A 16,610-nucleotide genomic window follows, 5' to 3' on the forward strand; every position below is an offset into this window, starting at 1 on the left:
GTGTGGCACACCCAAAATGCATGGCCACTTTTGTGTTAATCATTTAATTTAATTTATTTAATTTGTTTATCAGTTATTTTCTGTGGCTATTAATATCCAAAATGACTTTGACAACATGACCAACCTAACCAGTGCATTATTTTGTCACATAAACTGTATAGAAGGTACAAAGAAATGGAGCAACACCCCAGGCGGAACTATTATTCCAAGACAGGTGCAACCCGGTTGCTTTAGGGGGATGGACTTCCGCCCACGAGTCAGATGCAATCTGAGAGGCAAACCGAGTGCACTGTCTTCATTGATCCTGAACTTTACCTGTGTTTGCAGGAATTTCTTCTTTGTTATTGTGGCACCATTCCTGGGGCCCGTAACAAATTGAATTGTGGGGGCTCGTCCGGGATCCACTTCCTGTTGAGTCTTCTAAGGAAGAGGGTCCAGAGATACTAGAACCAGAAAGTCAACGTGAGATGGCATCGCTGTAGCCGAGACGACAGCTGGTGGGTGTCCACAAAGAGAAGTCAAGATCTGTACGAGGGTCTTCACTCCACCAACGGAACTGCACCTCTGTGTCTCATTAGTCGAAGCTCATCATGGCAGCAGCGCGCAAGGAGCTGGTTTGGAGCATCAAAAAGAACTTGTATAAGCTTTCAGGTGCAGAAGCCTATCAGCTCGCAAGGGACCTGGTCACAGACAGCCAGAGTAGTGAATTAGAGTCCACTGATGAAGAAGGTTGTGTGGATTGCATTATCAACTATATGCAGTCAGATGCTTTGTTAAATTCTGAGGATGAGGGAATGAGTCAGTTGCTGGTGCTAAATGATCTTGTATGCAGTATGGTTGAAAATCGTGGCCTATTGAACACTGCTAATGGGGTGGCGCAGCCACTGGAGTCACCAGTTGTTAGTGCTAAGACAGTCGAGCGCACTACAGTGACACATGCTACCTTAGGCCAGTTACCACCAGTTACTAACACTCAACAGCATACCACCCCCTTACTTCTCGTCCCCAGAGAGCCTACAACATCACAGCAGACTGACTTTGGTGCACAGGCTCGCACCACCAATCTGAGTCCAACCCAGCCTAGAATCATAAATGATGAGCGGGGTGGAGAGCCACAGCATTTTAGAAATGCAAGTAACACACATCCTAGTGGGGCACACAGTATAGGTGACCCAGTAACACATGCAGCAATACCTCACCCCTCATCACATGTAACCACTGAGAGAATGGTTTCCTTAAAGGACCTCTCTTACCTCCAACGGAGGGAATTTAAGGTACATGGTGGCCAGATTGGGGACCACAATGCTGACATAACTTATAGCAGCATGTGTAAACAGATAGATGAAGGCATTAGAGAGGGTTTCACAGAGACTGAGGTTATCCGGGGTGTACTGAGAATTGTAAAGCCAGGTGTCTTCAAGGATATGCTCATCAACAAAGATGAAATCACTGTGAATGAACTCAAGGGCTTTCTCAGATCACACCTGGGTGAAAAGGCCAGCACTGAATTGTTCCAAGAGCTTATGTGTGCAAGACAGAGTGAACAAGAAACCCCACAACAGTTCTTGTACCGCATGATTGGACTCAAACAGAAGATCCTGTTCCAATCAAAACAGGTCAGTACAGACATTCGTTATGAACCCAAAACTATTCAGGAAGTCTTTCTTCACAGTATCTACCAAGGCCTGGGCACAAAACATACTGACATCAGACAGCAACTAAGGCCACTCCTTTCAAACAGCAACGTCACTGATGAGGAGATTCTCAGACAGGTTATGAAGATGATTAGCGATGAAAATGAACACCAGCGTAGGTTAGGTCATGCCCCCCGTCAAAAAACAACACATACACATAGTGTCCAGGTGGAAGGAGGAGATGTGAGTGCAAACAGTGGGGATAATGATGCGATCCAACAGCTTAGTGCACAAGTAGAGGCTTTGACTAACATGGTTGCGACTTTAATGGGCCAACAAGCGGCAGCTATTCATACAACCCAATCAAAGACTGCACCTTTCCAAACGCCAGGCCAGGACCAATTCCATGGCACCCAACCTCTTGTTAACCAGGCACTCACTCCTCCACCAAGTCAACCTTCAGCTGCAAGGAGAGGTAAAATACCCAGCTGCACCAAATGTATGCAGCAAGGCTCAGAAAACTGTAATCACTGCTTTGTGTGTGGGGATGCCGGGCATAGGGCAATTGGCTGTTTAAAACGAACCAACCAGCCGGGAAACGGGAGCTGGTCTCTGTTGAGGGACAGACAGAGACCATCCCAAATCCCCAGTCCCACTCAGTAATGCCCACTAGCAAACTGAGACGTCTGAAGGGAAAGGGAAAAAAACGCTGCAAAGAAAGCCAGCCCTCCCCACCGAAAAGCCAAGCAGTTACTGACAGTACAGCCCGAACAGTGCCATTGATTGGTAAAAGGAGCCTACTAAATTGTTTTGTCAACGGCTATGCTGTGACAGTACTATTTGATACTGGCTCACAAGTGAGCATCATTGATAGATCCTGGAAGGAGACGTTCATTCCCCAATATGCAGTGAGGCCCTTACAAGAACTTCTTGATCCTGGGGAAAGCCTTGACCTGTGTGCAGCAAATGGACAGCCAATCCCATATGATGGGTGGGTGGAGCTAACAGTTAATCTCCCGGGGAACACCGATCCCAACCTTACAATGGAAGTACCCTTCCTAATCAGCCAGCTCCCCCTCCCCCAGCCACTACTGGGAGCCAATGTCCTCCAAGGGATGATTAATAGTCATAAGTGTGATGCAGATGCACACACTATGATCCTCAGCCTTCTCCGCAAAGCCCTAGGAGTGGAGGAAGAACAGGCAAGAGCCATGGTCAACTTTATCAATCTGCAGAAAGAGTCAAACCACAGTATAACCACCATTAGGGTAGGGAAGGAAAATGTTTATGTTCCACCTGGTAAAACGGTAAATGTGCGATGTAAAGTACCATCTACCTTTGACATTTCCAACCCTGTTGTCCTGTATGAGCCACTAGAGGATAGCGCCACGCTAGAGCAGCTGAGTGTGGGGGAAGGATTGTTGGAAATCAGTAACACCAAACAACCATTTGTTAGAGTGCCAATTTCCAACCACACAAACCAAGTAATCACTCTGCCAAAGAGGTCCCAACTTGGCTCCATCCAACATGTTGCCAAAGTTCTGGAGCCAGGCGAACAGGACGTTGGAGATGGGGGTCCAACACAAGCTTGTGTATTGAAGGCTGAAGTTAATGTGGCCTCTCCTGGTACTCCCCTGCTGACCTGTGGCGACCACCGGTTGACCTCAGTCACCTTAGTTCAGAACAGCAGAGAATAGTCGAGAAAATGTTGAATGAGGAATCAGCTGCTTTTGCACGGGACGGCAGTGACATTGGATGTATACCCTCTCTCCAAATGTCAGTTAGACTCAAAGATGACACCCCAGTCCAAAAGGCTTATGCGTCAGTCCCAAAGCCATTGTACAGGGAGGTTAAAGAATATATACAGGAGCTGCTTGTGAAGGGGTGGATTGTAAAATCACACTCGCCATATGCTGCCCCTATTGTTTGTGTGAGAAAGAAAGACGGATCATTGCGCCTGTGCATTGATTACCGGCTTCTCAACAAAAAGACTGTGCCAGATCGGCACCCCCTCCCCCGCATACAGGACCTGATTGACTCACTCGGAGGCTACAGGTGGTTTTCCATCCTAGATCAGGGCAAGGCTTACCACCAAGGCTTTATCGCGGAGGGGTCCAGGCACCTGACTGCATTCACCACCCCATGGGGCTTATATGAGTGGGTCAGGATCCCGTTTGGCCTTTCTAATGCACCAGCAGCCTTCCAAAGAAGCATGGAGGAAATGTTGGACACACTCAGGGATGAGTGTTGCATCCCTTATCTGGATGATGTGCTATGTTTCTCCAGGTCCTTTGAGGAACATGTTGAGGTCTTGCGGCGTGTACTTCAAGCTCTGCAACGCCATGGAGTTAAGCTCCGCCCTGAGAAATGTGAGCTACTCCGCAAAGAGGTCAGGTATGTAGGCCGCCTGGTGTCGGCAGATGGAGTGAGGATAGACCCAAAGGACCTAGAGGCAGTACAGGCGCTAAAGCAAAAAGCCCCTCAAACAGTCGGTGATGTCAGGCAGCTACTGGGTTTTCTGAGCTACTACCGGGCTTATGTGCAGGACTTCTCCCGCATAGCCAGACCGCTTTATGAATTGCTCAAGACAAACCCCAGCCCACCTCTAACTAACCTTGTAAGAGAAAAGGGGAAGGGGCCGCAGTTATCTTCACGGACTCCAGTAGAGTGGGGCAGCCAACACCAACAGATTCTTGAGCGTCTCATAGACATTCTAACAAGCCCACCAGTGCTAGCCTACCCAGACTTTGATCACCCTTTCATACTGCACACAGACGCGTCCCAACAGGGCCTGGGGGCGGTCCTGTACCAGAAACAAGATGATAAGATGAGGGTGATAGGTTATGGGTCACGCACACTGACCCCAGCAGAACAGAATTACCACCTCCATAGTGGGAAACTGGAGTTTCTGGCCTTGAAATGGGCAGTATGTGAAAAATTTGTCGACTACCTGTACTATGCGCCCCATTTCACGGTCTTCACGGACAACAACCCCCTGACCTACATTATGAGCACAGCCAAGCTCAATGCTGTGGGTCATCGCTGGGTGGGGCAGCTTGCCGATTTCCATTTTGAAATCAGGTATCGGCCAGGCAAACAGAACATTGATGCAGACACGCTTTCGCGCTGTCCACTTGATATCAGTGTTTTTATGGATCAGTGCTCAGAAAGACTACCAGAAGAGGCAGTGTGTGCCACCTGGGAGGGAACTAGGACTGCAGAAAAAGGGGATGTAGCATGGGTGGCAGCCCTCAACATAACATCACAACACCAGACACATGCAGACACTGGAACATTTCCAGTCATCAGCTGCAAAGAGCTCTCAGATGAGCAGCGGAAAGATCCTGTTATCAGCAAAATGTTAGAGTTAAAGGAGAATAACAGAGATCTAACTGATGAGGTTCGTAGAACATTGGACAAGTCCACAAGGAAATTGTCACGAGAATGGAGTAGGCTGCAGGTGGAAAATGGCTTACTCTATAGGAAGACTCCCAGCCGAAAGCAGTTAGTCCTGCCTGCCATCTACAAACAAACTGTCCTCTCACACCTCCATGACAACATGGGACATGTTGGTGTGGAAAGAGTCCTTAGCCTAGTAAGAGATCGCTTTTATTGGCCCTTTATGAAGAGAGAGGTTGAGGAATATATCACCAGACGATGTCGTTGCATTAAGCAAAAAAAGCCAGCCTTACCTGACAGGGCACCTATGGGGAGCCTTACATCGAGCTCGCCGCTAGAGCTCGTATGCATTGACTTTCTGCAGCTTGAGACCAGCCGGGGTGGGTACGAATACATACTGGTTGTAGTCGACCACTTCACCAGATTCACACAAGCATACCCCACTAAAAACAAGGCTGGAAAGACAGCTGCGGAGCGAATCTTCGGTGACTTCATCCTACGGTTTGGCTATCCAGCTAAGCTTCACCATGATCAGGGCCGGGAGTTTGAGAATGAGTTGTTTAGGACTCTCAGGCAACTGGCCGGTGTAAACCATTCTAGGACTTCCCCATACCACCCACAGGGCAACCCTGCAGAGAGGTTCAATCGGACTCTGCTACAAATGCTCAGGACGTTGGGCGAGAAAGAGAGAGAGAACTGGAAAGATCACCTGTCTCACGTTGTGCACGCATACAACTGCACCAAACATGAGTCCACTGGGTTTTCTCCATATTACCTCCTTTATGGTCGCCATCCACGTCTCCCCGTCGATCTCCTCTTTGGGTTGGTAGCTGCACACTCCAAGTGGATATGCAAAACGATGGAAGGAGAAAATGATCGAAGCGTACAAGATAGCCAGCACGAACAGCCAACATTCGAGTGCCAAAGGCACTATTATGACAAACGGAACAGGGGTGTAACCCTACAACCAGGTGACAGGGTTCTTGTTCGCAACGTTGCAGAAAGGGGAGGTCCATGCAAACTGAAACCCTATTGGGAGAAAACTATCTACATTGTCAGAGAGCAGGTTGGTGACAACCCAGTTTATAAGGTCAGCCCTGAAAACAGAGGTCACCATACTCGCACCCTCCACAGAAATTTGTTGCTTCAAGTTAATGATCTACCAGCAGACATTACAGATGATCGCATGCCTGATAGACCGCCAAGGGCAAAAGGAAAGTCAAATCAGCCACGTGAAACGGTCGACCAAATAGAGGCTGGTGATGTAAGTGGATCTGAAACAGATGAGGAGGCACCTTGTTACTGGCTGCGGGTACCCAGAGAATCATTAAGGACCAATCGGGACATTCCTAATCAGGTCCCAGTGAGCGGGTCATTGGTTAGTCCTGAGACACCTGGTGACATGCAGGGTGGCGATGTTCCTATGGGATCAGAGTTTGACCGAGTGAGTGTAGGAGAGATGGAGCAGGAGAGAGAGAATGACATTTCGCCCCCTGTGGAGGAACCAGAGTTTGGCGAAGAGCAGCTGGCGCCCCAGACCAATGACTCCAGTGAAAACACTCAAGGGTCTCAACCTGGACCTCAGCCCGTACTAAGGAGATCTACAAGGCAGAGGAGACCTGGCCAGATACTGACCTATTCTTCCCTTGGCCAGCCAACGTATCAGCCACGTCTTGCTGTTAGTTCTGTGGGTGTACAGCCAGTGTTCTATATGCACCAGTGTCCACAATCGTACTGGCATTCAGTCCAACCCATCCATATTATGCCTGGTGTACACTCCGCTGTCACTTACCCGATCTGCTGCTGAGTTTAAGACGGGCATAGGACCTTGGGTACATATAGTGTTGGGTATTCAGAAAATGTAGAAAATCATTGCACACCCATATGTATTTGTAATTTGTGAGTATATTGAGTGAAGAGTTAAAGTTTGATTCAGAGTTAATGGAAGTTTACACTGTTAATTGCAAGTGTCGGGAGCCACTTTTGGTTTGTAGGGGAGTGTGTGGCACACCCAAAATGCATGGCCACTTTTGTGTTAATCATTTAATTTAATTTATTTAATTTGTTTATCAGTTATTTTCTGTGGCTATTAATATCCAAAATGACTTTGACAACATGACCAACCTAACCAGTGCATTATTTTGTCACATAAACTGTATAGAAGGTACAAAGAAATGGAGCAACACCCCAGGCGGAACTATTATTCCAAGACAGGTGCAACCCGGTTGCTTTAGGGGGATGGACTTCCGCCCACGAGTCAGATGCAATCTGAGAGGCAAACCGAGTGCACTGTCTTCATTGATCCTGAACTTTACCTGTGTTTGCAGGGATTTCTTCTTTGTTATTGTGGCACCATTCCTGGGGCCCGTAACAATTGTATTATTAAGCTCTGCACTTTATAAGGTAAAAATTATAAATTTTGCTTGAGAGCAGTAATAAATATCATAACAGGATTTGGAGAATACAGGACCACATTATTATCTGAATACTGGAGTTAGCAGCACAGGTGTTTTGAATGAGCTGGTTCATGGGCCATACTTATTTTAATTCTAATATCTCACAAATAATCGAGTTTGCTGTTTGGCAAAGGATTTCCAGGAGGTTTGTGCATCAATTTTGGGAGGGTTTTTTTTTTGTATTTCATTATTTTGCTTCTTGCTAATTAAGTTACTTAGCACTGGATGATAATTTAGAACTCTGACCTAACCACAAATTAGGAATCTGTGCATAGCCATAATTTACCTATCACTGTACAAACAAAAATGTTGTCCTTTTTCATGTGTTTAAAAATGTTTTATAGACAGATATTTTTTAAATACAAGCTTTTGTAGGTTAAGAAAGAAATAGATAAATGTTGAAGATGGATAGAGAGAGACAGAGATAAGAAGTGGGTTTTCTGCGATGGACCTCCTGCTGCAGCCACATCAGTCAATGATCATTTTTGTGACTATGCAACTGGACCCAGACTACTAGCTGCAAACCACAAGAATGACACAGACAGATGTGTTCAAAATTAAACCAGGGGCCCGCTGACCTCCATCGCACAGGGTGGGAGGAGAGGAGGGAGTGAGGCGGATGGCTGAAAGACTGAGATGGGGGAATCTATAGTGTTTATTTATCAGGTAACGTCTTTAAGTTACCTTATTGTTAGTTTGCATGACTTTGTTCCTTCTGGGTCAGAGGGAGGATAGCTGGGTGCTTCTTTTGAAGGAAGATTTTGTCATCTTTTCTTATTTTCTAGACTCCTCCAAAGCATGCACATCAAGTATTACTTGATATGCATGCTTGATTTGCTGCTTGTGTGAGCTCTTGCTGTTTTACATTATATAGAAGTCATCATCATGGATAAGCTGGTGAAGTCAATTGGCAAGCTAGCCAACTAGCACTTTGACCAACATGACATCAGCTAGCGGTTAGTGGATTACTGTTATGAAGCCTTGAGTTCTTGGTGTTTTGAAATCAAATAATAACCATAATTTAGAAATTGACTTCATGTATCGTCATGGACAAATTGCTTCTTACAAAACATGGCACCTAGGTGACAAACCACACATGATAGCTAGTGGAGCCCTTGTTATAAGTTAATCAAGTACGTGCTAATGTTCTCAGTGGTTCTACAGCAGCACTGCTTTTGGCCCTTATGTGGACTTTGTTTTTGAGTCTATGTAGTGAAGGTAGCCTATAGTTAGTTCACATTCGTTAAGCTATTATCAGCTAGTGTTGGTCAGGAACACATCCTTTGGACTGTTGGAGTACTTCACATAGAAATCAATCGACAAGCTGTTAGAGGCAATGTGAGACTCAAGGAAACTCAAATTTTAAAGTTTATTTTAATCTCTTCAGACACTGGCAATAAAAAGCAATTTAAAGTATGTAATTATGTTATGTAAAGCACTTTTAATTTACAGTTGAATGAAAAGAAAGCTTTCACAGGACTCTGCAGTCCTGTTAAAATCTAAGTACACCCCATGATTCAGTAGTTAGTAGAACCACCTTCAGCAGCAATACCTTCAAGTAATTATTTTCTGTATGACTTTATCAGGATTCTCATTGTTGTGGAGGAATTCTGGCCCACTCGTCTTTACAACATTGCTTTGGTTTATTGAGGTTCCTGCACAGCTCTCTTACGGTCCCATCAGAGCATTGCAGTCAGGTTGAGATCTGGACCATTGCATCACCTTAATTCTTTTTCAGCCATTCTGTTATAGATTTGCTGCTGAGTTGGTATCATTGTCCTGCTGCATGACCCAGTTTGGGCCAAGCTTTATCTGTCAGAGCTGACTCTAGAATACTTTGGTATAGACAGAAATTCATTGTTGACTCAATGACTGTAAGCTGCTCAGCTCCTGTGGCTGCAAAACAAGTCCAAATCATCTCCCCTCCTCCACTGTGTGGTATTTGTGCAGATGTGCTGGTTTTGGTTATTGCCAAGCATCTCTACTTTGGTCTCGTCTGTCCAAGGGACATTGTTTCAGAAGTGTTGTGCTTTGTTCAGATTCCCCTTTGCAAACCTAAACTGCGCTGCCATGTTCTTTTCAAATAAAAGAGGCTTTCTCTAGGCAATCTTTCCAAACAAGCTATACTTGTTTAGTCATTTTCTAATTGTAGTGTCATGAACTTTAACATGCTAATTGAGGCCTGTAGAGCCTAAGGTGTAGTTCTTGGGTTTTTTGCAGTTTCTCTGAGCATTGCACAGCATTGACCTTGGGGTGAATTTACTGGGACGTCCACACCTGGGAACACTGTTGCATTGTGTTAACACACAACTAAATGCTACAGATAAACTGCCAAAATTTCTGATTTTATAGAGGTGCTTACACTCACTAATGATCAGTTAATCATGGGCATCTGATTAGTGACACCTCACTGCTACTTATGTTGTTAATTCCAATGGAAGCAGTCAGGGTGTACTAGTTTCTCACAGAACTATACAGTGTCCTTTCAAAGCTTTCTTCTTCACAAGACCATAAATAAGAAAGTCAATCCACCTCCCATTCAAACCTTGTTTGAATGGGATTTAACTCTCTCAGTTTGGCATTTAACTGCAGTACCTGCGGAAGTCCAGCAGGGGGCGTGTGGAGGTAGGGATGCCCTGAGCTGGCCAGCTGAGGAAGTGAAACTGAGTGAGCGTCCGGGTCTCTTGCGTCTGCACGTTCTTTAGGTAGAAACTTCGAACCAGGAAGTCGTTACACCAGATGTGCTCCGACACCAGGTTCACCTGGACGAACACACAATAAGAATAAAATCACCCCTGCTGCTGCTGCACACGCACACAGACTCACACCCTCTCACGCACTCATCACCTCATAGATATGGTAGAGGGACGAGCCTTCATCAGGCCAGTAGCGGTCACACTGTTTCTCTCCATCCTCCACCAGAGCTGTCATCATCACGATCACAGTGCATCCATTCTCCCACACCATCTAACACAAAGTACACAGGTGCTGATTAACATACACATTTAAAACCGATCTGATACAAATTATTCACATATGTCTGCACACTGTTCTGATCAGCAGCTAAACTGACCTGCCAGAAGTCAGAGATGGTGTGAGACAGAGGGCCCTGGGTGGCAATGTAGGCCGGCATACGGGGATCGTGCTCGATCTGTAGAAGAGGACAGAAATGAACGGGGGGTCAAGAGTGTGGACAGACACATCTACTGGATGGACTGCATTTTCCTGGGAGACTTATTTTGTTGTTTTTGCTTCATTGACCAGGACCAGACCATTGGGAGAGTCTTTGATCTACAAATGATATTTGGACAATTCCATAATAGTCTGCAAGACCAAAGCTGGCCAGAAGGCCTTAATTTTTCTCTAACAGGACAACATTTTGATTTGCTTAGGTGAAAGTGGAGGGTCAGACTTACTATAGTGCTGGCATTGATGTAGTCTGACCGCGAAGGGTTGATCTCTGCCTTCAGCTTCACCCTTGCGTGGTCATCTAAAGGACAACAGTCACAGAAATAAGTATTCAAAACGTATTTATCTTAAATTTGTGTGTGACTTCAGAGGTCAGACAGGTTGCAATAGCCAGAATAAACTGGTAAAATTCAGATTTGTCAACATTTTATTGAAGTTTTGTGCATGTTCTAACTGTTTCACTTTGAGTAGTCAATTTTTTGAACTGCATTTTCCTTTCGATGGGCAATTATACTAAAAATTCCCTGTAAAAAGTTACCCTGCTCCCTCATATTCTCCATTCATAAGCTCCTCAAAATACTTCTTTCATCTTTTCAATGTGTTCTATGCATTCGTTAGCACATTTCTCTTTCTTTCTTAATTACCCTAATCTGCTCCACATCCTTGAAACTCTTCTTCTTTTTACTTTGTGTTTGCTACAGCTCTGTATACCTAGTCTCCAAGTATGCCTGTCTAATTTTTATAGATTTTCCTGACTTTCTCTTTGCTATCCTGTTCCCTTGAAGTTTTAGTTTAAGTAAATAAGTAAACAATCTAAGCTAAAAAAAAAAAAAAAAAAGTAAAACCATTACTAATTCAAGCCTAGAATGAGAAACCAGAAATCAACACAGATGCATCTTGATGCATTCTCAATCATCCAGGAAAGTAAATCTCCAAAAAGTTGATTCTGTTCATCTGGACGTAGCATTTTGTGGGAGAAACGTTTCGTCACTCATCAAAGTGACTGCAGGTGTCCCCAATCTTATAAACAGTACATTTGCATAATGACTGAAACCAGCCCACTGAAGGAACAATGGGCTGGGAGGTCAGTTCCTTAATCTTAATTATGCAAATTCTCATGACCATTGACCAACAATCACTGACCAAAACACCGGGTCTCTGTGGCTTTTAAACCCCAAAACACGCTGCGCCAAAAACTGTTCCACCCCAAGGATCGGGTCCCCTAACACAGAGTAACATAGTGTACGCTGTTAAGTGCCAGGAGGATTGCCAGGATTTATACATCGGGGAAACCAAACAACCTCTGGCGAAACGGATGGCACAACACAGAAGAGCTACCTCGTCAGGCCAGGACTCTGCAGTCTATTCACACCTACAGGCCAGTGGACACTCTTTCAAGGTTGAGGAAGTACACATCTTGGACAGGGAGGAACGCTGGTTTGAGCGCGGAGTCAAGGAGGTCATTTATGTGAAAAGGGAAAGACCATCTCTGAATCGAGGAGGGGGCCTAAGGGTACATCTTTCGCCATCTTACAATGCTGTGATTGCGGCCATTCCGCAACTCTCTGTAAATGGTACTCATGGCCATTGATCAATGGTCTTTGATTAGTGGGTTTTGGTCAGTGGTTGTTGATCAATGGTCATGAGAATTTGCATAATTAAGATTAAGGAACTGACCTCCCAGCCCATTGTTCCTTCAGTGGGCTGGTTTCAGTCATTATGCAAATGTACTGTTTATAAGATTGGGGAAACCTGCAGTCAGCTGAGACTGAAGAAGTCACTTTGATGAGTGACGAAACGTTTCTCCCACAAAACACTACGTCCAGATGAACAGAATCAACTTTTTGGAGAACACAGATACACTTAAAATCTTGATATAATTCAATATTAAGCAGCCTCAAACTCTCAGGGTGTTTCAGACAGCTTTTTTGCCCCGTGTTTTAACAGAGCAACTTTTACAGGATACTTAATGCTGATGGGAGTGAAGTTGCTGAGGAACTCACAGGGCACCGAGTCAGGACAGCGATTCTTCTTCACGTTGGTGTCGCTCTGAGCCACGGAGACAGCGCTGGGTTCGGCCTGGTAGGAACACAGAGCCTCCCACTCCTTCAGCAGCCTGTCCTTGTTCCTTAAGTGGTCCTCCATGTAAGCCTTTAGGAGTATAGGACATTCAGTCCTATCTTTCCATTATATGAAGAACCATGTATGTGTTGTCTAGACCTTTTAACAAACTGACCCAAAGTTTAGGATTTTAAAAATAATAAAGCAAATTAAAACTAAATTTATCCCAGTTTTAGAGTAAGCATCTAACACTTTAGATGTGCCCAAACTCATGTGCAGTTTAACTCTGGGAAAAATCTTACCAATGCCAGTATGTACACTGTATATAAAAGCCTTAAACCTGCATTCTTTCTAATGGCCAGCAGGGGGCGCTTGAAGAAGTCTGACTGTATAGAAATCTATTTGAAAATCAGCCTACTTCTCACGTTATTAATGACCTCAGTCAACACTTGTCTAATGTGTTTATGGGCTCAACTGTTATTTTAAGTTTTCTTTAATATAACAATGTTAATTTTGTAAATCAATTTCCATTTTAGAGTAAAATAGAGAATAACGTAGAGTATCCTTCATCCTGTAGCTACCTGGTGATCCTACAACTGAGACAAATGGCGTCAAAAAAATGAAGAGCCAGCAAAATATTTACACACAAGTCCTGTCGTTATGAGTATTTGGCGACTGTTTATAAATGTTTTTAACATCAAAATGAGCAGTGAGGCAAAGATACTCTTTAAGTAAATTTGACTTTATCTAATTTTTCAATTTTTCATAAATCTTCTTGTGAACCTTTTGACAGATCCCTTTCTAAGGTTTTACCTATTAAATTTGGCTTCCTCACTTCCTCACAGCACTTACGTGTCATCGAGTACTAACCAGTATCATGTGACCAGTAGAGATGTCCATGTTGGCCTGAGCTGGCTCCTCACACCAGGAGGGCGTGCTGCTATGGGAGCTGGGGCTTGGCTGGGCGCCGTCGCTGAACTGGGATGAAACGCTGCTCACCCTCGAGTCTGTACCTCCGCCTCCCACTGCACCTCCCGCAACACTTCCTCCACCTCCTCCTCCACTTCCTCCACTTGCTCCTCCACTTGCTCCTCCCACAGCACCTAGGGCGGCAGCTTCAAGGCGTCCAAAGGCACCTTTGGAGGCCATATGCTGGCGACACAGGTCCTGGTGAGCCAGTTATGCATGCACTGTTACACTGCACTCCTCTCACTGTGTTGTGCCTCTTAAGTGTTTATATAGATTTGTATTTGTATAAAGCATCTGAATGGACTATTTTGTCACTAAAAAAGGTGATTGGAGGCAGCTGAGAGAGTTGGGGAAAGCCTCATTTTACATTAAAGCAAGTTACATTAAAGTCAGTTCATACATTGGGAATAAAAAGCAGAACCTGGACATTCGCTTCTCACATATACAGGGAGTGCAGAATTATTAGGCAAATGAGTATTTTGTCCACATCATCCTCTTCATGCATGCTGTCTTACTCCAAGCTGTATAGGCTCGAAAGCCTACTACCAATTAAGCATATTAGGTGATGTGCATCTCTGTAATGAGAAGGGGTGTGGTCTAATGACATCAACACCCTATATCAGGTGTGCATAATTATTAGGCAACGTCCTTTCCTTTGGCAAAATGGGTCAAAAGAAGGACTTGACAGGCTCAGAAAAGTCAAAAATAGTGAGATATCTTGCAGAGGGATGCAGCAGTCTCAAAATTGCAAAGCTTCTGAAGCGTGATCATCGAACAATCAAGCGTTTCATTCAAAATAGTCAACAGGGTCGCAAGAAGCGTGTGGAAAAACCAAGGCGCAAAATAACTGCCCATGAACTGAGAAAAGTCAAGCGTGCAGCTGCCAAGATGCCACTTGCCACCAGTTTGGCCATATTTCAGAGCTGCAACATCACTGGAGTGCCCAAAAGCACAAGGTGTGCAATACTCAGAGACATGGCCAAGGTAAGAAAGGCTGAAAGACGACCACCACTGAACAAGACACACAAGCTGAAACGTCAAGACTGGGCCAAGAAATATCTCAAGACTGGTTTTTCTAAGGTTTTATGGACTGATGACATGAGAGTGAGTCTTGATGGGCCAGATGGATGGGCCCGTGGCTGGATTGGTAAAGGGCAGAGAGCTCCAGTCCGACTCAGACGCCAGCAAGGTGGAGGTGGAGTACTGGTTTGGGCTGGTATCATCAAAGATGAGCTTGTGGGGCCTTTTCGGGTTGAGGATGGAGTCAAGCTCAACTCCCAGTCCTACTGCCAGTTTCTGGAAGACACCTTCTTCAAGCAGTGGTACAGGAAGAAGTCTGCATCCTTCAAGAAAAACATGATTTTCATGCAGGACAATGCTCCATCACACGCGTCCAAGTACTCCACAGCGTGGCTGGCAAGAAAGGGTATAAAAGAAGAAAAACTAATGACATGGCCACCTTGTTCACCTGATCTGAACCCCATTGAGAACCTGTGGTCCATCATCAAATGTGAGATTTACAAGGAGGGACAACAGTACACCTCTCTGAACAGTGTCTGGGAGGCTGTGGTTGCTGCTGCACGCAGTGTTGATGGTGAACAGATCAAAACACTGACAGAATCCATGGATGGCAGGCTTTTGAGTGTCCTTGCAAAGAAAGGTGGCTATATTGGTTGCTGATTTGTTTTTGTTTTGTTTTTGAATGTCAGAAATGTATATTTGTGAATGTGGAGATGTTATATTGGTTTCACTGGTAAAAATAAATAATTGAAATGGGTATATATTTGTTTTTTGTTAAGTTGCCTAATAATTATGCACAGTAATAGTCACCTGCACACACAGATATCCCCCTAAAATAGCTAAAACTAAAAACAAACTAAAAACTACTTCCAAAAACATTCAGCTTTGATATTAATGAGTTTTTTGGGTTCATTGAGAACATGGTTGTTGTTCAATAATAAAATTATTCCTCAAAAATACAACTTGCCTAATAATTCTGCACTCCCTGTACATCATATTTCCATTTTATTGACTTTAGCGGACTGTTAGAATTTTTATTGCCTATACTGGTTATAACCTTTTGTTATTGCCTATTATTCTTTCCATCTTGGCCATTTATCCAAATATTTCAACGTCCATCTGCTAGCACTATTACTTTCAACTATCAGTTAATTAAAATTTCAACCACATGGTGCCAATGCAGTAACATTCATTGAAATTTCATTTCTGTACACCTGCTGTATCCTGAGGTACGCCCTCACCTGGTACTCCTGGTGGCTGAAGCTGCCTCCTTCTGGTCCCAGACCCAGCTTCTTTGCCGCCAGTCGGTGTGCATGGTGGCGCAGGCAGGTGATGGTCATGGCCGCCACCAGGATGCCGCCGATGCAGGCCATGGCCACCAGCATTGCAAACACCCAGCGGGAGCGGGGCTGGACTCTGGTCGCCAAGGGCAAAGACTTCCCATTATTCTTCTGTAACAAGTGGGCAGAAAAAAGCCTAAATTCAGCTTCCTTTTTGTTAGCCTCTGACCACTCGTATCAGCAACAGTGAATACCTACAGAACTGATTTTAAGATGAACGTAGATAAATGTGTAAATGCACTCACCTCTCCAACACCGCTCTGCAGCACCTTCAAGCCCGTCTCAGACTCCAGGAAGTTCTTCTCTGCAACTGATTCAACCAGCCAATCAACAATAAACCAAAGTTTAAAGATGCTCCCTCATCAGCTGGCTTTATAAACCTCTGTTAGTGTAAATGATGGAGAAACCAGATGATAATATGTTTTGGATAATAGCAGGAAAAAGTACTTTACACCTGTGATGTTTGTGACACAAAACCGCCTTTGCATCTTTCCTACTTTTTAAGCTTCCTTTCGTCCAGTTTTGTTCTCTTCTTAGTTTCT

At 44.6% G+C, this 16,610-nt stretch overlaps 1 protein-coding gene across 4 annotated transcripts in view; it reads right to left on the reverse strand.

Moving 5' to 3' along the window:
• ptprnb (protein tyrosine phosphatase receptor type Nb) overlaps positions 1–16,610 on the reverse strand; it is a 62,746-nt gene that overhangs the window by 3,631 nt on the left and 42,505 nt on the right. For all 4 annotated transcript variants that reach the window (XM_085447350.1, XM_085447349.1, XM_085447351.1 and 1 more), the window contains 8 exons: positions 16,314–16,378; positions 15,970–16,179; positions 13,610–13,906; positions 12,682–12,829; positions 10,906–10,979; positions 10,563–10,640; positions 10,337–10,456; positions 10,085–10,251 (listed from right to left, as the gene is read on the reverse strand). In XM_085447350.1, the coding sequence (XP_085303476.1) occupies positions 10,085–10,251; positions 10,337–10,456; positions 10,563–10,640; positions 10,906–10,979; positions 12,682–12,829; positions 13,610–13,906; positions 15,970–16,179; positions 16,314–16,378 (1,159 nt within the window). The remainder of the gene's footprint in view (positions 1–10,084; positions 10,252–10,336; positions 10,457–10,562; positions 10,641–10,905; positions 10,980–12,681; positions 12,830–13,609; positions 13,907–15,969; positions 16,180–16,313; positions 16,379–16,610) is intronic.

Source organism: Copadichromis virginalis, linkage group LG23 (genome assembly GCF_057382275.1).
Source record: "Copadichromis virginalis isolate Kocher_CV1m ecotype Utaka linkage group LG23, C_Virginalis_male_GT1.1, whole genome shotgun sequence".
NCBI classification, from domain to species: Eukaryota; Metazoa; Chordata; class Actinopteri; order Cichliformes; family Cichlidae; genus Copadichromis; species Copadichromis virginalis.